Genomic DNA, 25509 nt, shown 5'->3' on the forward strand with positions numbered 1-25509 from the left:
AGATTTTTAATTTCAATTTCTGTACTCAGTTTATGAGCCCACGAATTCAGCGCTTATATTAGTACTTTGCTGTTGTATTGTAGCTTTTAAGAAATAGTACAAAAATTGGCCACGAGATTCTTGGCGATACTTTTGAAAAACCCGGGGATCCAGAGAGCCATTGTCAAGCACGAAGTGAAAAACAGTGAAGCCCTCTGATGGCATATTCAAAGGCGTCAGATGGTAGCTAGTACCTGAAATCTTTAGATTACAGTATCTTCCAGACAGGAGTGATTGGGAGATCGCTGGGAGAAGCATCCGTGCTGCAGTAGACATATGAGGTCAGTTAGAAAAGTATCCGACTTTATTTTATTTTTTTTTTTTTTGCGAACACCTGATGGATATGAAACAAGCGCGCTTACAGCAGCCGACCTTGAACCCTCGTGCGCATGCACGAATTTTTTCCCGCCTGCCGATAGCGTCAGTCGCTGGGAAGCAGCGTTTGAGGGAGGCAGTGCGCCGTTCTCTCGTCGGTTTTTTGTTGCAAAGAAAATGGCGGAGCGAGAGGAGCAGCGCTAATACCTCAAATTTTGCCAGAAACTTGGCGATAGCCAAGTGGAAACCATTCGAAATGTTCAGACGGCTTTCGGTGATGATGCTATGAGCAGCACACAGATTAAGCAGTAGTGTAACTGGCTTAAAGACGGCCGCACATCCGTGGAGAGAGAGCCACGCTCCGGACGGCCATCAACATGCCGAAATTACCAGCTAATTGCCGAAGTGAACGCTGTGGTGATGCGGGACTGTTGTGTGACTATCCGAGAAATTGCGGGAGAGGTGGACATCAGCAATTTTTCTGCATATTCTATTATCACCGAAGATTTGGCCATGGAGAGAGTGGCAGCGAAATTTGTGCCGAAGCTGCTAACAGTGGAGAAAGAGCAGCTTCGTGTTGAAGTCTCACAAGAGATACTGGATTCCACACAGTTACCCTGACTTCACCGACGCCGTAATCACTAGTGACGAGTCTTGGGTGTACGGGTACGACCCGGAAACCAAATCACAGTCGTCACAGAGGACGCATTCTACGTCACCAAGACCAAAGAAGGCCCGCCAAGTGCGCAGCAATGTCAAAGTGATGCTGACTGCTTTTTTGACTCCCTCTGTGTGGCACAACACGAGTACGCACCCCACAGGGTCAAAGAATGACTAAAGAGTACTACAGAGATGTCCTCCATCGCCTGCGTGGTGCTGTGCCGCGCAAGAGACCGGAATTGAGGTCAACAAGATATTGGCGCATCCCTCGCGGCATTCCTCCTGCACATTCCTCGCATTTGATTCAGACTTTTCTGGCGAAAAACCAGACTCCTGTAGTTCAACAGGCTCCTTACTCTCCTGATATGTCCCTCTACGACTTCTGGCTGTTTCCTAAAATCAAGAGGGCATTAAAAGGAGCGCGATTTCAAACAAGAGAGGACATTAAGGCTGCAACGACAGCTGTGCTAAACTCCATTCCGAAAGAGGCCTTTTCGGAATACTTCCAACAATGGCAGCACCGCTGGGAGAAGTGTGTGGAGTCCCAAGGAGACTACTTTGAAGGTTATTGGGTTTCCAACGCTCCAGTCATGCCAGTTTTTTTTCTTCGGCCAAAGGTCGGATACTTTTCTAACAGACCTCGTAAATATAGGTTGATCACGATGATGACGATCCAGAAATAAGAAAACATGAGTCCCTTATAGCTTACGCAAATAAACTTTATTGCGTGTGAACAGGCAACTTCAAAATGGCTATGTATATGACTAGATATGCTGTGAAATTCCACAAGTGGCTGTGCCAACAAAGCCGCATTAAATACACTCATGCTTATCCTTGTGCCAGTCGTCCATTCTTCTTATCAGTGGCCTGTCAATGTTGAAGCTGTGACATGCTGAAGACGTCATCAGGCGTTTCGTGTGCAGAAAGCCGCAGATAGTCTCTGTGCTAAGCTTGTTCCGCAGCTTTGTCTTCAGGTTGTTTACAGCAGAAAATGCCCAGGTCTGTTTTTACCGCCATTCAAAATTTTTTACTGGAATCTAAACGGTTACCTTGCTAATATTTTATTCTTTATTTATTTAATTAATTTTTACACATCATTTCATTTTTTTCTATCCCTCGTTACTATTATTATTATTATTATCATTCATTTATTTGTTAATCAACTTCCTCTGCTAGAGATCTTGCTGAGTGCAGCTCCTGCGTGCGTTCTGCTTGTCCTGTTTCTTTTTGGTCTTTCTGCTTTCTCATAAAGATTCTCTTCCCCAGCATTCTGCTATTTCTATATATTACTTAATTTATCTATTGATTTTTCCCCAGAAAACAAAACCAAACAAACAAGCAAAAAATCTCGAAAACTCTCTATGCACCCCTCTTCTTGGCCGATCCCCCTCTGTGGGTATGCGCCATCCCATGAGGTGAACAACAACAACAACAAATGCCCGCTCAACTGCTGCACTGGAATGCGGTAAGCACAGTATAGCCGTCACAAACTCGGTCAATGCAGGAAAAGCGGCGCTTCCATCACAATGTTTTTGAGAAAACACGACTGCCCAGAACTCGTGCAACGAGGTATCTTCGCTTGTAGGGATATCAGCGTTTCTTAAATATCGCCATTCGGTATACAAAGATTGCAAGGCTCTGCCGGAGACTAAAAAAAGTAGCAGCTTTTGCTTTTGTTTCAGTACAAAAGCAAGGAAATCAGTAGATTCAAGTGCTTTATCACTGAATCAGCAGAAAATTTTAAAAACCAGTAGATCTACTGATAAATCAGCAGCCGTGGCATCACTGCCATGCACCCACCTTGTCCATGTACAGTCTTTGCCAAAAATGTACAGTCCAAAGCGTTCGCTTCCAAGCCGTGCAGCGGGGCTCTTAAGTACATTTGGTAGTCCTAAGCTTGAGAGGGTTGAGGACTTCAGCTCCTCCTCCGTTCGTGATATTAGGGTTCCCGAGTATGCAGGAGGAGCCGCGTTGCAAGTCTCAAAAGCAGACCCCTCGGGCCGTATACTTTTACAAATAGTGTACATTTATTAGAACTTATAAATGGTGTGCGTTGCTGCAGAGGATTCTCAAGAGCCGTACCATGACAGGCAATTTTCTCTAATGTTTAGAATTTGCAATTAACTTTTTAAAAGCCGACATCCGGTGCTGTGCATGTAAATCATTCTTGGAGAAAAATTTTCAATACTGTTTTGGAAATATTGAGAATAATGATCCGTTCTTCCGATCATTAGTAAGATCTTTCTTTTATATTTTTAGCCTCGTTCGCATGGAGGACTGAAAACTGCCTTATAAGACCAATGGGGAACGCCTTTGACGATCGCAAAAAAGTTAATAACCAAAAAAAATGAAAATGTGTCGACGGCAGATATGCGGATATACTGATTTTTATAGTGGCTTCTTGCAGTAGAAGACACAAAAATCGTTCATAAGACCCTTCGCGTTAAAAATGCCTTTGTCCAGAATTGTTGGGTATGGAACCGACTATACTACTAGAAACACTCTTAAATAACTGCTTTAAAATTCACTAATACTCACTGCTTAGCCTGCCCTTGCTTCAGGCATTTTCTTGGGTCCTTCATACCACTGTAAACGACGGGCGGCCTCGGGATTGTTTTTCTACTCCTGATCACGGAACGCGTTATTGTCGTTCCAGTTGTCGTCTTTGCAACGGCCGTAGTCATCTCGAAGCAGCGGTGACCTACCATTCGTTTTATTGCTCCGCTGTGCCTACGAGGCTGCCTAACTGGGTCAGTAGCCGGCAGTCGCAATCAGCCACAGGCTGGGTTATTACACTGCACAATCCATTCGCCTCACGACATAGCCACCATGCGTTCTGTAAAATTACTGAAGTCGTTGATCTCAGCGTGTAATAGCATATCGAAGTAAGGTAGTATGCGTGATCTCTGCTGTTCTGAATTATAGGAGCTAGAAAAAATAACGCCCCTCTCTAAGCTGGTTCTCTCGTATGCTGTTGCATCATTATGTAAGCCGCAACCCTCTCAGTAGCACTCGACACGTACTGAGTATGCACCTCATGCGCCTCATTCGATAATATCGATTTTTCGGCGCAATATAGTTCATGGACGTACTTATGTTCGTCTTGATTTTGCGGTTCCTATATGCGAGTGTTTATTTCACCCCACTCCTGAGTCACGAAAGGCACTAACAGGACCATTTGCTACCTTGAGGCGAACAATAATTAGAGTGTTTCCCAACCAGCTCAGCCTTCGTTTTGAAACCTGGGCAGCCGGCTTGCTTTTCTGCCTTCTTATCTGTTAACACGTACGTGGTTAAAAGAACAATTATTATTCTGCTTGAACGGCGCCCGACGAAACTGACCACAAAGCAGTTGTTTGGCCTGGGGACAAGATACGATGGATATAATAATGCAGAAAGTAACAAGGAGTGCTAGGAAGAAACTAGAGAGGACGAGGTGTGATCTGCATTATTAATAGGGTGCTATTGTGTCCATTGAGATATCTTCCGCGAAACATGACTTCTCGGTTGGCTTCATTCGGTTTATTTCCCGAGTTTTTGAGGACGTAGGTAACAAACGAAGAAGGAATGACTCCAACAAACAACAACAAGGAGCGTGTAGCATGTCACGATATAGGTTGTTTCGAAGCAATATCAAAGCTTACAGCGGCCATTGAGGTATGTAGTTGCGGCCTTTGCTTTCAAGCTTCGACATTAGGCTCCCTGAAGGCAGCTTTCTATTGTCAAAAGGGCGTCACAGAGGCATGCGCATAAGGTAGTAGAGATTGCACCAAATGGGGTGGCTGCCGCTGGGTTAAAAAAAAACACAAAACTTTTCTTTCCTTATTTGGTGAAGGCATAACACATCAAAAGTTTTAAAATATTTGCTATATTTTAGAAATTCCCCATAAGTTTACTGATTAACAGGCTTAGAAGATTATTATTAGAAGACGATTATTAGTACTGCGACTTTTGATGAATTTTAGTATCCAGTTTTTTTTATTTGATTTATTGGAGTTTAAAGACCCAAAGTTACTCAGGCTATGAGGGACGCCGTAGTGGAGCGCTCCGGAAATTTCGACCACCTGGGGTTCTTTAACGTGCACTGACATCGCACTGTACAAGGGCCTCTAGAATTTCTTCTGCATCGAAATTCAGCCGCCGCGGCCGGGATCGAACCCGCGTCTTTCGGGTCAGCAGCCGGGCGCTCTAGCCACTGAAGCACCGCGGCGGGTTGTTTTCAATGTTTTGTCGACGTTAAAAAGGAAAGGTGTTAAGCCTAATGCAATAGGCTTTAATTCCTTCTAATGCAGGCGGCAGGCTGTCTTCTGTATTTTTTTTCGGGGGGGGGGGGGGGGAAGGGACATAACCACACTTCTTTAAGTCGTTCGAGCGCTACAGTGCCTAACTTCGCAGTGATTATCTTGCACTACTTATTGTTATTAGAACTTCTAGTGCTTAGGTTCACGCGTTCATAAAGATGTGGCCTGTGCTTTTGAACCGTACACAGCCGAAACAGTCCACCAAATACATACCTGACACATTTTTTGTAGTCTCTTATACGGCAGTATACAAAAACTTGCTGTCAGCGCATACATAGTCAATGAAAAATCATGGCAGATAAACTTGCGAGCCATGACTGCTTGTGCAGAAAAAAAATATGCAGTCTTCAATACGAAAACACCGTAAGTAATGAGAGCATTGTCCCTGCTGTATAGCGGTGCAAAAAAAATTGGGTTGAACAGAAAAAGTAACAATATAAACAAAAGTTCTCCTTATCGACACTAGGTCTATCATAAATGAATATGTATAGATATTCTGCTAACAGCCAGAATAAATCCAGTGCAGCTGATTTAATCTTTTTGCTTTTAATTAAACAGGAAGCTTGCATGACTCAGTACCTGGTAGGACAGCGTACCACGTATAGGAAAGTTCTAAAAACATTGCATTAACTTGAAAGCATAAAATCTTTTTCTTTTCTCGCCAGCAACCCTTCTCTGAAATCAGCATTGCAAAAAAGGCACATCTTTAAAAATTGACACTGAGAAAAAACAACCAAGGGCTTCTGATAAGACGTGCCATGTATGTATGTAGGGCTGAACTAAACCACGTTCATCGATACTGAACCAAATAGGCAGCTTCACCTTCGTATTTTACACGGATTTCGTTCCGCAAAACACATTGCGCCTAATGCCGTCATTCGTAGTGTGTATGTCTTGCGAAACGTTTCCCATTTTTGTTTACGTGTATATTTCTGCGTTAGAAAGCACATGACAAAATAGGCCGGCAAATCTGGCAGTTCAGAGACAGGAGACTTTGGAATCATCGGTTATTTTGAAGGGGACATTTTGTTATTAAGATAAAGCTTCATTTTCATACAGCTTCACAAATACGAATGCGTGTTCGTCGGCCGTGGTGGCTCAGTGGTTATGGTGCTCGGCTACTGACCCGAAAGACGTGGGTTCGATCCCGGCCGTGTAGGTCGAATTTCTATGGAGGCGAAATTCTAGAGGCCTGCGTAGTGTGCGATGTCAGTGCACGTTAAAGAACCCCAGGTGGTCGAAATTCCCACAGATCTTCCCTACGGCGTCGCTCATAGCCTAAGTTGCTTTGGGACGTTAAAACCTATAAACCATAAACCACCAATGCGGGTTCTCCTCAAAACTTTTTATGTGTTGCGATCCATTTACGTTGACGAAGCAGCCACACTGCATAAATTCAGTGTCTTAAAGAAAAACATGACAATTTAGTAGTGATAGACGACGAGTAATATTAGGAATGACCAGGATTTTAATGAGCGACAACCAGTAAGAACAGCAACGTGAATATTTGTTGGCGCAAGACGTACCGACAACTGTTAACATTGCTTCTCTTAGTTTGCCACCAAACATCTACGCATTACTTCGTAGTTGCGTTGCCTCTGTCATGCACATCCGGCCTTGCAAGCCTGCAGCCCTCGTCGCATGCAAACAGTTAATGAATTCGATGTGGCACGGCCCGCTGGCCTCGCACACCACGTGCTCTAAGCGAGGTGACGCGCCATGCCAGACTCCCGAACACTATTTACCGCTTCTCTAAGGGGCGAAGGAACAAATAGGCGATAAAACAGGCAGCGACGTACAGCTCTCGGCCTTGTCTGTGACAGCTGTCACTTCTCCATTACGCGCGCTGCTCCTCAGGCCCGTCGCGTTCAAAGCCTTCAACTCCGAGACACGGAAGTGGAGGAGCGTGCCCTATCGGAAAGTCGGTGTGTTGCGGCACGTCCCTTGCGATGCCGCAATAAGTGAACAACACGCCGAGAGAGGAGAAAAGATAGGGAGAATGAAAACAAGCGCGTAAAAAGTAAACCGGCTCTCACGTCCGCCCTGCGTGCGATGCCTATCAATGAGTGGATATGTTGGTTCCTGGCCCGCCGCTGTGTTCCGCTTTGGCGGCGTGGCGTGTCGCTTGTATGCGACCACTCTCTTGCCAGCTGGCTGCTCTGGGGGCAAGGCCGATCTTTTATTGGCTCAGATAGCGTCCGCTCTTTATGCGCTCTGTGGATAAGAATCTCTTGATTTCGCATCGTACTAAAATACATTTATTTGGCTGTGAAAGTTGTTATCGGAGCCATAATACTTCCTCTTTTCTTTTCAGCTCGTCGTTGCCGGTTCCAAGCACACCCAATCGTGGTGTGCGGTCATGAGAAGCTAAGCTTTCCGTTTTAGCAGGTACGTCAGACTTGACAACACCTTAAATGACATTTTTTGTGGGAAACTGCCAACAACTGAATTTAGGGCTATCGTATTTCTTCCTCTAAAATATCTTTAGCCTGTTGCTTGTTCAACGCTCGCAGTAGTTTTGAATACGCCATAAACACTACCTTGTTGGAGCATTGTTTAAAGAAGAGCTTATTAAAGCTGCTTCTATAAAGAACACGTTTAGTCAGATTACTAAGACATTGTAATTCCAAAAGAGTTCGAAGCTGCTATCCACTCAGTGCACGGAGCCAAATTTCTTGTGAACGTTGAACAGAAGAAGAAATACGGACCGTTCAGAGCGAGGCTTTCTCTTAAGCGGTGAACATTGCGTGTTATTGTTAACCGGACGAAGTTATATCGAATATTAACAGCGCGTAAAGTGCGAAAACGCGTAAATGTTATTTTTGAACCCACCTTATGGAAGTATCCAGCTTTCCAGCTTACCTTGCTCTTACGCTGAAGAGCTAATGAAGAATGAGCCAGTGTGTCTTCGTTCTAACAGGACGTGGCAAACGGGGTATTTTTGTACAAGTGCAAATAATAGCAGCAAACTCCACGTAGATGAGGTTGTTTCTTCATTTATATTTTGTGACACCGCTTAAGTATGTGTGAAAACCATCCTTGCCGATAGCCGCAATCTGTAATTATCTCCGCTATCGTTCTCTTTTGTCTATGCTCCTTTTAATCTGTCGTATCTGTAACGCTCGCCATATGCTTTCTTTGGACGGCTACAGATCAGGTGCCGAAGAAAAGCCAGTTCCTTCAATTTATTTCCTTACTTTTTTTCAAGTTTCATTCTGAATATAAAAATCACTTGTACCAGCCCCAATGAATCTAAATTGATAGTGATACATGGCTGCATTTTGTATAGAATCAAGAAAGATGAACTCTCTGATCGTTCAAAGTTCACATCTGGAGCCGTATTATGTATTTTCTTTTTTCTTTATATTTCTCACGGATTTACTGGCAGCTGATGCCTGTGACGTTGTGAGTGCAAATAAGAAACTTTACGTCGAAATAGTTTTTCAACCACCCGCGTCCCGTAATGTCTTCCGTCGACTGCGCTTTTTTCTTCTGCTTAGGGCTCATTACATATTGTAAACGGTTGGTGACATAATTACACGTGCATCATCCAGACTCTGGTAGCCCGTCGTACCTCTTAGTGTCCTTTGCTTTTTGCTTTCGAAAAGTTGTGGGATAATCAACGATAACTGTCAAAGGGGGCTACTGCGGGCTTAGCCAGCCACGGTTGTTTGTCTTTAGCGAAACCCGTGTAATCACGCGCCTTCATGACGTGGCTGACGCTAAAATTATCCAGGTAACCCGACTCCCTAACAGCCATGCAGAAAGGGCTGTAGCTGCTCCCCGAAAAAAAGCCAGGTGTACTGATGGGCTGCATGTAGGCTTGTCATAAGGTACCATGATGGAGAGTGCGTTACACTACGGAGGAAACATACCTGTAACGCTTCAGCGCTTGGTTTTACGCTCCGCAGCGGCGCCTGCGGTCGTATCACACAGAAAGCGTTATCATATGCTGCAGTAAGGTATTGAAATTGTGACCATGCGGAGAACCATGCAGAAAAGTTCTCCCACTTGGTCTGGTAAATTCAGTGCCGCAGTTGGTGCGACTTCAGCCCTCAGACTCTCAGTCATTGTTTGCAGTTACACTGATATTCCGTATAAAGCAATATCTTCGACCGGAAGCGAATCATATGCCCTCTTTTTTCCACGCATTGCTGTAATTACCGCGAAAACCATGACACCGATGTCTGCGTGCCGCCACACTATCACTACTGCTGCATCCATGTAAGGAAGTCGGCGCTATCTGCCTGACTCCAACACGGGAGGCAACTTCCGTGCGATAGCTATAAAACAGAGCTTGGTGCTCGTAAAACGCGGTACTTAAACAGGTACATTTACTTTTTCGCAGACTTCAGCCACGACGTGATGAAACATCGTCAGCAACGCCATGTCAACCTGTCAATTAGTCAAAAGCGTTGCAAGATCAACGCTTTTGTGCTTACGCAAAAGCATTGTGCGCGATTACCTGCGCACAAAGACGCCGTAGTTGGGAGCTCCGGACGATTTTTACCACATAGGCTTCATTAACTACACTTGCATTGTGTAGCAAATGTGCACCAAGCATTTATCTCGCACCCAAAAGTGACTGCCGCAGCAAGAAGCAATCCTGAGTTTTTCGTGTCGGCAGCCGAGCACCATAGCAACTGTGCCATCATGGCACCTAGAAAAAAAGTGCGAACTGCTGAAGCATTCGGATAGCGTTCACGGTTCACAGGTTAAATCTTCGAGGAATATTTAAGACAGTACAGGTACTCAAAGAACTACCGGAAACCCGAGCATAGTGACAGAGTTAAACCATCACCATTATTAGCCTAATAATATTCACTTCACGACAAATTCCTCTTCCATATGCCTTTAATAAAACCTGTCATGTGCCGGCAGCGCCCACCTTATCCATCATATTTTCCAATTTGATATGCACACCTGACTCACTTACATCCCCGCTACAACCGCCATCCTTTCGTATCCGCTTGGTTACCGTCGTTGGAAGGCACCACCAGTTAACTTCCCTTCCAATTACACGACCCTGCCATGCCAATTGCTTCTTTTTGTTTTCCACTAGGATGTCATTAACTCGCAGTTGTTCCCTGACCCACACTGATCTCTTCCGATCTGTTAGCGCTGCACTTATAATTTTCCCATCCATTTCCCAACACGCTGTACTCAGTATCAATTCACCTCAATTCAACCCATAAGTTAACGCCGATAAGATTCAGCTGTTGGATGCCTTCCTCTAGAGGGTTACTGGTGAACTGCTATTCATTACCTGAAAGCGCCTGAAAAATGTAGTCCACCTCGTTATTATTCCAGTAGTTAAGCCACTCTCCCGGTCTGAATTTACTGTCATTACCTACCCCTACTAGATGTATCTTCTAACGAATTCCGCCCTTTCCCTGTATATCGTAAACTGTTGTTCGCTTGAGAGAGCGTTGAATATTGCTTTGAATTTCTTCATAAGAAATTTTAGAACACAGTCCTGCTTTGCCTGTCGAGATACTCAATCCTGTTTGCAGTTTGGTCGCTGAGCTACTCAAGAACGCGATGTTGTCAGCAAATCGGGGTTTGCTAATGTGCTCTCTCTTAGCTTCTATACTCAACTTTTCTCAACCAGTTCTGATATTTCATTTAAACACTCAGTGAACCGTGCGGAAGGGAATCGTGTCTTCCCGCCTGACACCCTCCCTGATTTGGGATTTTGCCTCTTTATTTATGGAGGATTACAGTGTTTGCGTTGCCGCTATAGATTTTTCCCAGTATCTTACAACTGCCTTCTCTACAATTTGGTACCACAATGGAAGCGTGGCTGCTGACTTATCGACTCTAATGCTTTCTCGTACTCTATGAAGACTACATGTTGGTGTTAGTTAAAATGTGCCAATTTTTACATCACTTGGTTAATGGTGAGAGCGTGGTTTCTAGCCGACAATTAACGACATCTAGGATGGTAATGTGGCCGATCAAAATCTAATGAACCCCTCACTCTATTACCAATTACTCTTGTCAATACCTACTACGCAAACGACGGTAAGCTGATCGAACTATAGTTCTTGAAGATATTGGCCTCCCTTTGGTTATGATTTAACAAAACATCTGCTTGCTTCAAAGATTGCGGTATGCTCTAGATCATGAGCAATTGCGTGTACGGGGGTCAGTTTCCTAACACATTGTCCTTACCGTCCTAAATCGACCGGTAATAACGTGATTTTCACCCGCCGCTCTCTCCCTTTAAATTGCTTCTAAAGCCTTCTATATTCCCTCCTTCGTTACCGGATGAATGTCAGATTTTTGCACATAACTTCCACCCTCACGAGCGTCCTGATTGTTTCGGCTTCTGTGTAAATCTCTATGAGCGTCTCCTCCATATTTGTATTAAAGTTGCTCTCCTTGCGTCTTAGTGCGTACATGACGTTTTTTCTATTTCCTTGTTTCATCTGGAGTGTTTTAGAGCAACTACGCCCTTTAGAACAGGCTTGACTCTTTTCATATAGTACCTCTGTCTGTAACTTACCGTAAGCTTGTTGATTAGCGATTAAGGTCCTGTTTTACTTTGGCATTTTTTTAAATCAGGTCTTTCGTTCCTGAAAGAACTTGGCAGTGTCCTGTCTTGCTACCCTGCGCGCTACTTGTATTTCGCCCTGCGTAATATTATTGAGATTATCAATCAGCGCTCGTTTACTAATGTCGTCGTCCTCAGTTTAAGTGGAGTAACTGTTATGGAGCGGGAGGCTGAATTGTGCAACTGGAACTCTTACCACTAACTCGTTTATGTGTTGTTTTTTGCCAGTGTCCTTCGTGACCTGTTCAAATCTACGCTAATTTTAGACCTCACTGTGCTATGGTTACTATACCTCTCCTTGTCTAGCGGCTGCACATCTTGCATGATGTCAGGATGCGCGCACACTATCGCCTATGTTTTTTTAGATCGGCCAATAGTGCTCGTCAAAACACACTTTCTGCTCTTCTGTTTGCAGTAGAAATTATTCAAGATCCTTATCCATATGCGAACTTTTCTATTACATCTGCCCTGCTAATCCGGAAGCCCCAGAACAGCGCAACGTTCACATGTTCGAAGATCACATCGTGGCGTGAAAATTCGATGACTTCAACATGTTACTAAACCCACAGGCCATGTTGAGAAAATGCGCTTTCGGAGCTTGAGAAAAGTGTCTGGCCGCATAGGCCCTCTAAAGTCGCACCTTACGTCTTCTATCTGCGCTGCGCTGGTAACGTGATCACTCATGAACCAACCCGAATACAAGTAGTGATCAAGCGTCTTTTATGAAGCTAGATTAAACTGCATTTACGCATTTGATGGTTGGGAACAACCAGATAGTTAAGTGCGATTCATGTCAGCACCAGGCGCATTAGCCTAGTTCTCCTGCTTTGGCGTCTTCTTTGCCGTTGTTGTCTTTGTCGTCCTGTCTAAACCTTCCATTAAGCAGCAACAACATAAGGATATAAATATGTACAAAGCCACCGGCTCGGGGGCACTCACAATGCAGTGATGGTTCTAGGCTCAGGCGGAGACTAACATGGGCTACCGAATTTGAACCGGAAGTGCTAACTGGGACAGTAAATCAAGTTCACTTCCCATATGCCACAAATCAGCAGAATCGTTCACACATAGTGCACTTTGTTGAGCAGTGGCAGTTATAGTCATGTGTAGCGTTGTCAGTGAGGTAATGTTTTTGCCAACCAACTAGCGATGAGCGCCGCTAGCTATAAACGGCTCAAAATTTTAGAGAAGTTTTACAGTGCGAACTTCAATGTACTTATAAAATCATTTTGAAGCTTTTTGTATGTATTTACTAAAGAACCGAACATTATACTGAATCTCAACAAAGTGGGCACGCATGAGTTAACAATCTGCCGGCACAAGTGCATGAAACACTGTGGCAGCGGAACGGAAGCGGAAAAACTTCGTTTGGAAGAAATCATGAATTCTGTGCTTACATTAGATAAGTCATCATTTCTGAACACACTCACATAATTAACCGCAACATCTATTAATCTTGTTTTTTAAAACGTATCTTTTAATTTTCTTGTTGTTGTTCTGCTCTCGTATTCTTGCCACCCTTTGAGTACCACCCCTCTTAGGGTCTTTTGAGGTTAATAAAATCAGAAAATTAACAAAAAATTGAAATGAAACGTTGAAATAGTTGAACTCGTCACACGTGGAGAATGAAAAATCGTGAGCAGCTGCTGGTGTTCAGTACTTCTTTTTGTAGTCAGCAGAAGATTACTTGATCATCTGTTTGAACCTCCTCAAAGTCACAGGTTGCACACCTCGTCATAGGATCTTTTATTACCCATCAAATTTCGATTAAATTCTTGCGTGTTTACACTGCAAACAGAATTGTTTTGCCGACGTCGGCTGATGAAGTTGCGAAAGAATCTTTCAGATTTATTCATATGATTCTCTTGAGAAGAGCGGTACAATTAAGCCCTAATTTGTGATTCGCCCGAAAAGATAGAGCAACACATTATAAGCGATCATCTCCCAGCTTTAAAGCCGGTGCAACTAGAAATCCTGAAAATAGATTTTAGTTTTCTTTGTAACGCATAAAAACACTCAGAGAAGCGTTTATATATGGATTATTACGCTTAAAAGTCATATTTGCCATTACAGCTTATATACTGTAAAATGAAGATTTCCAACAATACACCGTTTCGTTCCTATTACTTTAGATACCTTTATGACAGCGATAGGGAAGAAACAATGCATAATCTTTTTTTATATATTAGCTCTTCAAGTAAAAGGTAGCCAATGCAGTTAGTGCAACGTGTTTCACAATATCCGTCGATTAATGAGTACATCCATAACTGAGGCATAGACTAAGTGAATATATTGAGAAGAAACCATCCAACACTGAATGATGAAAGCGTACACACGCTAGTAAGTGGGCGACTACAGCGTGTCCGATCGTATCTAAATATTTGTACCCCAAAACACAGGCGCATAAAACAAGGACGGGAGTCTGATTTATAAAGCACCTGCCTGCCTGTTCCGTTAAAGCTGTTCAAACAATAAACATAAATGAGATGTTCAGAACCAAAATCGTATTGCTGCTATGTTTTCAACCCTTCAAGAATTCCAAATATGGGAGCTATGAGAACTAGGTCACTGCGCTCTGCGCTGCTCTGAAAACACATCCAAGAGTAAAGCCGAAACATAGGCTCGCATGCACCCAGGAGCCGTTCTGACTACCCGCTCCACTAACAGGCCCTGTCAACCACCACATTTGAGTTCAGGCTACGCCAGAGAGAAAAAGATGAAGAGAGTAAGCGGGCATAAACACTCACATAACGTATCCTCGTACTCTCGTTGGCCGCTCGCTAGTCCCGCGAGCAGAACGCACAGCATCCAGGGCACGGCGGCGTGCATCATGTTCTTCCCTCTCGAGCACTGGTCCCGCCCCGCGCACTCAACGCCGTCTGGCCGATGGGAACGCTCTTCTCCGGCCGCGAACACGCACGCACGCAGCGTAGTATAGCGCCTATCTTGCGCTTCCTCCGGGCAACCAACCTCTTGCTTGTGGCTTTCTTCTTGCGCGCCTTCCCCCCTTTCTTCTCACCCCGACGCTTGCCGTCGCCGCCGCTGGCTTCTTGGACGCCGCACGGGGGCCTGCCTGTGGGCGCCGCGTCCAAATGCGTCTCTCCGCTGGCAGCACAATGCCAATGTCGCAAGCCGCCGCCAGCGGCACGAGAGTGGTGGGAAGGTGTCGGCTGGTCCGCTCGAGTTTCTCTTTGGCTACTGGAATCTGGCGACCTGTTTGCCTCTGGGCTTTCCCTTTTCACCGATTGGTATTCCAGTAGTACGTAGGGTGCCAAATTGTTTTTGCACTACTGAGTGAGAGGGTTCTGAATGTTGGTTTCGGATAATGAGCTCGCCTGCTGAGCTCGAAGGCGCGGAGACGAATGCTAACGGCCGGGTTTATTTATTTTGAAAATACTGCAGCCCCATTCTATGGGCTATAGCACGAGTGGTTACATAAAATGTGGAACAATTACACGCATACAAGGGTACATGACAAGCATTACAAATATAAACGCTGAAAACAACATCATACAATTCTACGACTCAATTGCCGACGCAAAATCAGGAATTGATAATGCACGAATGTTGCCATGCAAAGAATTCCAACTCTCCACATTGCGCGGAAAAAAGCTGTATTTTTAGTGTGGGCAAAAAAAGGTTGGATATTAAGATCGTGATGGCTCCTGGTTGCAGACGGTTTTGAAAATGAGATATGCTTACCCTCTGAAAGGCAATTAGCAGAATCGACTATTGAGTGAAGAAGTCTTAAGGACAGAGTTTTTCGGCGGGTTGCAAAGCCGCGGTTCCGCGGAGATGAAATGGTAATGGAGAACTTGTGTTATGCTCTTTTGTGTTGTGCAACAATCAAGTTAGAAGACACCAAATGATCGAAATTAATTAATAGTCCAACGCTAAGTCCACTATCTGCCTTCTTTGACTCGCTCCATCATCACTTATTTACATCTTACTTTCTTCTCTCACGACGCTTTTGACGTGGCCGCCCAGTAGTGAGGTAGTTTCTAGCAATAAACACTTTTCCTCAAAGACTTCTTCGGGTGTACACCCAGAGCGAAACAGTTTCTAAAGTGATCCGATGCCCGCCCTTAGTGAAAAAGTTACGGCACCTTTGCCGACGGTACAATCAATTAGTATTATTATTATTTTGCCACAGAGCAGCCCTTGAGGCTGACTAACGTAATACACTCTCCCTGTGTGAGGCGAACCAAGTACTACAAGAATGTTAGAATGGCTCAGCCATTAAAATAAAACGTAATACTATCACCCGTGGCACACCGAAGTGGGGGCAAGGTGCTGTTTCTCAAGGGCAACGCTTGTTTATGGAGCCCTGAATCACTTTGACACGTGAGTCACGGAATCGTCTTACTCCGCTCGCGAACTCAGCTTCCCCTCATACGTAAACGTCGTGCCGGTGGCGATAACACAGGAAAAGCCGCTCCATTTCTTACACATTTCAACGTCACTTCCGGCTTCAAGGAATGCGGGGCACACAGGAAGCTCCGCTGAATAGATCCGCAAGCAACGGCGCGCAGAATGTGTTCATAGGATTACAAGTTGTTTTAACTATTTTATGGGCGCAGTCGGTGAGGACAGAAGTGAATAGTAGACTGTTATATTTTTTTGCCCTTACATTCAAGGAAAATAGCACTTCGAATGGGATGGTTTCATGTTAATGTTTAGCGAATAGTAATTTTATGCAACCGAAACAAATAAAATAGTGTAGCTCTGCTAACGAATGGGATACGAAGCGAATATGTAGGTAGCCGGATCGATAATCAATGGAATGTTTATAAATAAATGCAGTGCTAATGCCCGTATTCTATAAATACGCAACCGTGCGAAAAAACGAGATGGTGGCGTGCTCTACACTTGTAGCTATGACATAACAAAACACTTATCTCGAATATGGGGACAATCGGCCCTAGGGGACCCTAGTCAATATATTACTTCAGTCATGGTCAAGTTACAGGGACAGGAAAATTGACTGTTGCTGTTTATGACAAAGAAGAAAAACCTATAATCGCATCTCTGTACTCGAGGCCGACGACTGCTGCGTAGAGAAGTTGCTTCTGAGATCGGGCATCAAAGTAGGGTTTGCGGAACCTGCCTGGTCCTGCCACGTCTTCCTGTCTCACATGAATGTACTAGACATTCCCAGTATTAAATTATTTTGAGCTTCAGGGGCGCAATAAAATTCACGCTACAAGGCTCAAAACAGACCCCTATGGCCTGAGAAGTTTTTACCCAGTCTCTAGACAACTAATGAGGCGCACAAATGATTTCTACTATTTACACAATTAGCCTTAGAAATGATAGCAGCGGCGTTTTGGCTGACGAGCGATTGTTAACTTTCATTAGCCCTTGGCATGCACATTCACTGCAAACGATGTTAATGTTGCGGAAACTTTATTTAGTGTCCAACGTTTTGTCATCTGCATACATCAAGGTTTTTCGGCTGAGGCAAGTTTTTTAGGAAACCAAACAAAGCTGCTGCTCTCATGCAACTTTTCTAGGCAAAAATTTTGAGTGTTAAAAAATTGCAAGCTAATGTTATGAAAATCTTGAATGATCTGTTTTTCCGATGTGTAGGAAAATATTTGTAATAAATTACTTCCATCGCTCGCATTGACTAGTTAGACAGCGATAGAAAAGCAATCGGGAACGATTTTGATAGTAGCGAAAACGTCAATAGCAAAAAAAATTGCAGCCGGTTGACGTGAGATCTGCATATTTGATGATTGTTATAGTGAATTTTACAGTATACGCAAAAAAATTGCGTTTATAATCTATTTCTCGTTCATAAAAGCTTTTCTTGAGAATTGTTGGGTATGAGTGGTGTATGCACAGAACAAGGCATATGAAACCCAAAACCCACAATCACCTGAATAATTACACAGTTTTTTGTTCTTGGTGGGTACAGCCGAAATAACAAGACGCAGACACAGAAAGGAACAAGTAGAACGTAGACGAAGCTGACTGTCAACTAAAAATTTTATTGGAAAACCCGCGCTTTTTGTTTCCTTGTCAAAAAGATCTTGCTTTTATCTCCCGTGGGGTTCGTGGGCTGCTGCGCGCCTATCTTGGCTCTACGATCGTCGCTCATGAGGATTCCTTGTTCGTCCAAAAAAGAGGCGTCAGCATCGGCTCTAAGGTAGCACCACTACTCAGTGACCTGTACCTGGCCGCATGCGACAAGAGAATACAAGAATCTGTGAAAGAAAATCGCGTCACACGGATTTTTCGTTATGTGGATGATTTCTTGGTTCTGTGCAGAACAGGGGATTCAACGGACTTTGAGCGACTCAAGGATAGCGTACTGGAGACCTTTCGCAAAACCTGCCCAGAGTTGAAATTCACCCACGAGCTTCCAGCCAAGGATTCGCTGCAATTCCTGGACTTACGCCTTGAATTCCAACCCGGACACTTATGTTGGAGGTACGAGCCTAGGGCGAAGAAACAGTTTCTCCCTTTTTCATCAAGCCATTCAAAGACCGTGAAAAGGGCAATATCGAGTGCTGCTCTCTTGTCAGCTCTGAAGAAATCGTGTGAGCATCAGATGGAGACAAGTTTTCGGCGGCAGATTGATAGGCTAAAACATGCGGATTACCCCGTTCCGATGCTCAGCAGCGTAGCTGAAAGCTTGCTGCGGAAAGTGAAAGGAGTGCAAGCAAGGAAAGGTGGACCTGAAGAAGGCAATGAAAGGGAGAAATTAGCAGTGGTTCCGTATGTTCATGGATTGACCCACAACCTCATGAAGATTGGCAAGAGGCACGGGGTCCGGGTTGTTTGCTCTGCACCGAACAAGGCAATGAGCATGTGTGCCCGAGTCAACAGGCAAAAAAAGCAGCAATGCCAGATCGCACACCGAACAAGATTCAGCGAGTGTGTCAAAGGTGTGGTTTATAATATCCCTCTGGCTTGTGGCAAACAATATATAGGGCAGACGGGAAGGTGCCTTAATGATAGGATAAGGGAACATGCATCATCGCTATCAGGTGCCCCAAGCAGCAATCTAGCCCTGCATTGCAGAGATTGTAAAGAAAACAAAAAAGGAAAAAAAGTGCGCAAGTGTGAGCCCAAGTTGCATGAAGTTCAAGTCATGAAAAGGTTTGCATACCAAGTGACACGTGAGATCCTGGAGGCATTGGCGATACGGGAAACAGGACAGCGGTGCGTTAGTACACCATCAATCTCTCTATCAAGAAAAGAAATTTCCTTCTTGAACGAACCCCACGGGAGATAAAAGCAAGATCTTTTTGACAAGGAAACAAAAAGCGCGGGTTTTCCAATAAAATTTTTAGTTGACAGTCAGCTTCGTCTACGTTCTACGTGTTCCTTTCTGTGTCTGCGTCTTGTTATTTCGGCTGTACCCACCAAGAATTATGAACCAACTAGCTCAGTTTTCTACTCTTTTAACAGTTTTTTGTCCACGTCTATTTGCTCTGCGCATGTTTTCCTGTTATTGGAATTACCAAAAAAATCAATCAACTATAAAAAGTTCACTTAAGACATAAAATGGTTTGATTTGTCAGATTTGCAAACAAAAGCCAAATGAGATAAACTATAAATTATACCAAACTCGGTCATTTAAAGCCACTCGTGCTCAAACGAAAATGTTAAGCGCATGCATTCAGGCCCTATTCACGAAGAAGTCGTAGTTGATATAGAGAGTCCTAACTGCGATTTATTTACTCCCAAAACATGCCATGACCACGCCGACACTGCGAAGAATACCAGACATCAAAGAGAGCTATGATTTCAAATCCTCCTTTCACGAAACGTTGTTGTACTGTGCTGTCCTTTATTTATTTATGATATCGCCTAGAGCACCACGTACCCCTTTCTACAATAGTTCCTGAGCCGCTGAATTAAGCAAAAGAAATAGTTATTTGCTTTAGTGCTCTGTTTAATAGAATGTCAAGTCCATTGGCTTAAAATAAACTATGTACGGAGCATTTGTTCTTCGCTAGATGCTATTTTCGTGCTTCAAACTTTTTACTTTATTTCCTTTCCTAGCGACCTTCATTTTTTGTATAATTATGATTTTCGGGAGCGCTGATACTGAGAATACACGTTGCTTCCTCTGCGCGTTGGTGTTTGACCCAGCCTAAGCCCTTGTCTTTCTTCGTCCTTGTCCTAGGTGTGCGCTGTGTTTTTCCCTATAATTCGAAATGTATCGGCAAAGGCGATTCCTATAAAGTGACCAGAGCGAAACCATCCATTTCCAATATTGGGCCATTTACATCTGCTGCTTGGGAGTGCTAATTATTATTATCTTGGTGACTACTTAGTCGCTCAACCAGTTTCGGCTCTGACAACTTTGTGCCAGAAAACGTAATATTCAAACAGGCAATGAAGATTGTTGCCATTCTTCTGATTCTTATTAGCAGCATCTAACTATAAGGGAGGTGGAGGGCCTACAGGGATGCTCGGTATTTAAATATGTGAGCGTACTAGCCCTAAAAACTCATACATGGCATAGTACGTATTCCAAATCTACAGACAAAATAAGACTGTGAATATTAGTAATGAGCAAGTCTACACTCATGGGAATCACTAAATCAGTGTTCTAGGCAGAAATTGTTATTTTGGAATGTCTTTAACCTGCGACAAGTTCCCTATAGTTTTGAAATAATTTGTTTCACTTTCTCGCTCAGAAGGTTGAGTTCCTTGCCATTCGCTTAAGTTCAAGAGGCTGACAACGACCACCGCGTCATGTTTGATTTTCCTTCTTACGATAACCACCCGAGTAGTTATGTTCCAAAGCCCGCACAGACTCCGACGAAGCGCTTTGGGAAGTACATGAAAGACGCCGGAGCTGTCGGCGACACAAAGAGTTCCTCCTCTTAGTTTTTGTTTTAAAACCTTATCAAGAAACTTCATAAGCAGGAAGTGTCGAAATCCGGCGGCAGTTTAGCGCTTGCCCTTCCCATTGTGTGACCTAACACGTTTGTAAGGTTCCTGAAACGCACGCGCATCTGATGACGTAGTACATAAACGCGTTACGCGTGCGCCGACGCGACGACACCCACGTAAAAAACGCGCCTAGTGCTGACGCGCCCGGAGGAATGCTGATGCCCGTCTCCGCGTTGTTGATGGTCTGGAAACGCGTGAAACAGAGCGAGCGGAAGCACGAATAAAAAAAAAGGAAAGAAGGGTGCAGACTCGCGTTTTGCTTGTCAGTTGCTGGAAATGCTCTCCTCTGTGTTTCGTACTCGTATCCGTGTTTAGAACCCGAGAGCGGCGGGTAAGACGCGGATGGGAGGAGCGCTGGTCTTACGTGGCCACGACCATTCATCCCATGCTTCGAGGGTGAAGTAACCACGCGAGGAAAGAAATGCTTGGTACCCCCACTTCGAATGCATCACTGTCTCCCCTGTTACGGTCCACCGAAAAGCGTATCCTGTGCAGACAATTCACCGCAGAAGCTGTTCTTTGCTTATTCTTGAAAAATGTTGGGTCGGCGAAACCATTACTTTTGCTGCACTTCGGGCCCCCGCCGGTAGCAATGCATCTCCCTCCTATGAGCTCACCACCTCTCTAACAGCACTTTCCGCATACTGTTTATGGTTTATGGGGGTTTAACGTCCCAAATCGACTCAGGCTATGATGGACGCCGTAGTGCAGGGTTCCGAAAATTTCGACCACCTCGGTTTTTTTTTTAATTTGCACTGACAACGCAGAGTACACGGGCCACTAGAATTTTGCCTGCATCGAAATTAGACCGCTGCCGCCGGGACCGAACCCGCGTCTTTCGGATCAGCAGTCGAGCGCTTACCTTCGGCATACGAGCCGAGTGTTCTAACCGCGTGCCTACCTCTCCATTCAATCTAATACATCAAGATCAATCTGTATCCATTCCGTCGCGACCTCAGACCAGCTATCACCGGACCATCGGTGTTGCACACTCGTAAATCTGTGTTTTTTTGTGTATGTCTATCTCTTACGTCAAGTCAGACAAAGCTACAGGGTAGTAAATTTGGGCACATAACTGCTTTACCGATGGGCTATTTTTCCTTTTTTCATTTCATTTCATTTCATTTATTTCATCCTTAAAGGCCCGAGGGCATTACATAAGGAGGGGCTACAATTCATATAAAAGAAGCATAAAAAACACACGCACAATGAACACACACTGGAAACTTCAAAAGCTAAAGAGAAAAAAAAATAAAGAAAAAGGATGAAGGGTGTACATGTGCAGTGAAAGCATACAAAGAAAAAATTCGCTTCCGGCAGCGAGCACAGATGAAAATCAGTGGTAAAAATACGTGGTAAAAATAAGTGGTAAAAATGACAGGGAATTCACTTATTCTGAAGATGGCGTGCCAGTTCTGTACGAAAGTATTTTGAATCGTTGCATAAAACTATGTCGTTAGGTAGGGCATTCCAGAGTGTTATTGCATGTATAAGAGCATATTTCTTGTAGTCATTGGCTTTGGTGTTGTAGAGAATACACGAGCGATGAATCAGTAAAGCCTTGTAGTGGATTAATCTCATCCACTGGCTATAACATTACCCTATATTCAGTTTCCTCATGTAACACCGATAGCAATGATTGTATTCCTCTTATGAATTCTTCATAAACTGGTTCGACCGTTTTCGTAAATTGTTCATTAAGCGTTTACCGGCTTCATTTCTTTTTTGAGTTCTCAATGAATGCATGTATAGAATGATATAGAAATCGACGTAAGAAAAAAAAATAGAATCTCTGCTGAAAAAATAATCGTCCGGCGGCTACCCTGCTTTAAAGAGAAACACTGGCATATAACTCATAGCTGCTTCTCTCACTTCACAGCCGTGGTTTCGAAGTACTAAGCAGCTGAAGGAATCAAGTTTATTACCTTACAGAAATGTAAAGAGAAAAGCAAGTTTAATCTGAGAACGGTACATCAAAATTATTAAAAAATTCAAAATTTTGGCGCACAAATTAATTTGACTGAATTTTTCAGACGAATCAACGCAGTAGAAGAATGGAATGAGTGAAGAAATGCATCACTTAAACGACACTGTTTACTGAACCAGTGCAAGTCGGCACCCTTTCTCCGCAGCAGAAACAAAGCGCACACAACCATGCACTTCAAAAAGGTTCTAAGTGTGAACTTTTATTTTCGATGAAAATGCTTGCGCATACCAGCTCATCTCAGCATTATTTATTTATTTATTTATTTATTTATTTATTTATTTATTTATTTATTTATTTATTTATACATACTGCAGCGCAATTTGTATGCGCTATGGCAGGAGTGGGAAAAACACAAAATGCAGGGAAACAAAATGCAGCAAAATGTACAAAGTGAGAATTACAAAAAGTTCAAATCACAAATGAAATATCAAACAAGAAAGGAACTGTTAACAACAGGGTAAGAATACACAGCTATTATGCGTCTTCAATGGCAGTTACAAAGTTTTGAAATGGACGAGAACGAATGGACCCAGGTAAAGAATTCCAGGCTTCTATTGAACGGGGAAAAAAACTGAATTTGAAAAAATTAGCATGCGCGAAATACGGTATCAAATTAAGCTCGTGATGACTTCTTGTAGATAATAATGGTGCAAAGTTAATGTAGTGGTTAGCTGAAAGCCTTACTGAGAAATTGACAACACAATGTAAGAATTTTAATGATTCAGTGTGGCGACGGGCAGACAGCGTGGTTAAATTCTTAACGAAAGCATTAACGCTGTGATTCTTGGTGTGCGCACATAAGGACAAACTGATCATGGGTTTAATATTTCGTTGTATTGATGAGTCACAGAGGTACCAAGTAACTTTCGTAGTCAGGCTGTCTTCATTTCACCTGAACTTTTCCCTCTTGATTTTTCGCCTCATGCTTTCTTGTGTTCTAAAATGACGAAGACGTTGACGCACGACAAAGGTGCCATAGAATGCACTGCATATTGCGAGGTTTTTTTTATTCCTTAACTAATTTATTTAGCATGAAGTGATTTTGTAATGTTTTTCAAGCGCAGTTTAGGCAGAAAGCCGAGTTAAATGTTTTGGCCTTGATAATAATAATAAATATCGTGCATGAATCATTAGATTCCCTTCAATCAGGACGTCAGGGCTGGGTGGCTAGACTGTCTCGGAAACGAAGCTGCCAAAACCTTGCTCATAAAACCGCATAGCTCGGTTATTCAAACCAGAAAAATTGAACCTCATGTCTTTTTGTTGATGCGAAAACGTCCTGGTATGGTTTGGTGGCAGTAGAATTTTGAAAACATGAGCAATTAGTAGAAGGTATGGACATAGCAAACGAAACGGGAGCAAGGGAAGATTATGATTCACCGGTAGTAATTGAAAAGGCAAGAAAAATCCAAAACTTTGCTTGCTTGAATTGAATACGAGTGTAGCGAACCCAGTGACCAATTGGAAGCACATGTCAGGAGAGGAGTGTCGGAGAAGGAGCACGTTTCCCTGTTTTGCACTGTACCTACAGAAAAGGGCGAGCTTTCTGTATGGTGAATGGCAGAGGAAGTTTAGTACGAGAGAATCGGCTACTCGCTCCAAGCGTCCTCAAAGCTGAAGCATGTCATGCTCTAGGGCTTTGCCAGTAGATTACTGCAAGCACCATTATACCTAGTTGTGGTAGAGTTCAAGCTTCCCAGATCATGACGCGATGGGGGTTTGCGTGCCAGTTTAGATCTAAAATATATTACAGGTCATAAAACTTTCCCTTTCTTGGCGCCATGTTCACCCAGCTTAAGTCGGGGGTTTTTTTTTCTTGAGGCAAAATTAAGTACAGTTAACCCTTTAAGCGCCATTTTTTGTTTTGACTGAAATATATTGTTTTTCACTTAAGTAGTATATTCAGGCCTCAAGAAAGGGAATTTGTTAGTTTTCGAACGTGAAAGACCAGCAGGCCAGTTCTTACAACGATATGGAGAATTCCATACAAAGTGTCAGATTTGTCAGAAATAATAACATCGAAATGTTCTCCTCTGTCAGGTAAACACCCTAGGGATCGTGGAATCGCTTTGTGTTTCGAAGATTCACATTACTCTCGAAATTGAGCAAAAACAATCGACGTTTTCACTCGCGGCAAAATCTGCCTGCACAAAAACGGCGGACGAAGTGCTACCTAGCTCACTCTTATGCGAAACATTATTTACTGCATTCGCGACATGGTACAAAAAAGCAACTTATTTGCAACAAGAAGGGTGCTCAATTTGACTGAAATAATGAAATCACTGTTTAGTGCTCCAGTTTCTCAGAAAAAGCTGCAAGTTTGCCGCTTACACAATTGTGTACAAAGCGCCTGAAAGAGTTAAGTAGTAAAACTATACGTCTATCTGTGCTCAGAAGCTACACGTTTTAGTGCTGCATCTTAATGTTCTATTTTTAAAAAATATTCTTTAAACTGCTTTCGGCAAATAATTTCAAGGGCGAAAGGTTGTGAGAGTTTAAATGGTTAGGGGAGTTGTACACACGAAGCACCTGAAGCACCTGAAGAGAGTAAGCACCTAAAATCACCATTGTGCGTTTTAATCTGGGATTCAACTACAATGCCAGAGCTTTTACCCACCCCGGAAAGAAAAATCTTTAGTCACGTGGATTTGATCTGCGATGCTGCGAACAAAACAGGGTTCTCCCATGTAACGCCTACAAAAGAATAGCTCGGAGGAAGAACTAGCGAAAACGGG

The 25509-nt window shown here is 43.5% G+C and overlaps 1 protein-coding gene across 4 annotated transcripts in view; it reads right to left on the reverse strand.

Moving 5' to 3' along the window:
* The window catches only part of LOC149328642 (papilin-like), an 86198-nt gene extending 71249 nt beyond the window's left edge, over positions 1-14949 (reverse strand). Inside the window, exon 1 of one of the 4 annotated variants that reach the window (XM_089559557.1) lies at positions 14619-14948. In XM_089559557.1, the coding sequence (XP_089415683.1) occupies positions 14619-14703 (85 nt within the window). In that variant the 5' untranslated portion in view covers positions 14704-14948. Of the gene's footprint in view, positions 1-14618 lie in introns of all 4 variants that reach the window. The other 3 variants (XM_089559555.1, XM_089559558.1, XM_089559559.1) reach the window with 3 other exon arrangements.
* Positions 14950-25509: the final 10560 nt, after the last annotated feature.

Source organism: Amblyomma mixtum, chromosome 9 (assembly GCF_055824585.1).
Source record: "Amblyomma mixtum isolate Tamu chromosome 9, ASM5582458v1, whole genome shotgun sequence".
Classification (NCBI taxonomy): domain Eukaryota; kingdom Metazoa; phylum Arthropoda; class Arachnida; order Ixodida; family Ixodidae; genus Amblyomma; species Amblyomma mixtum.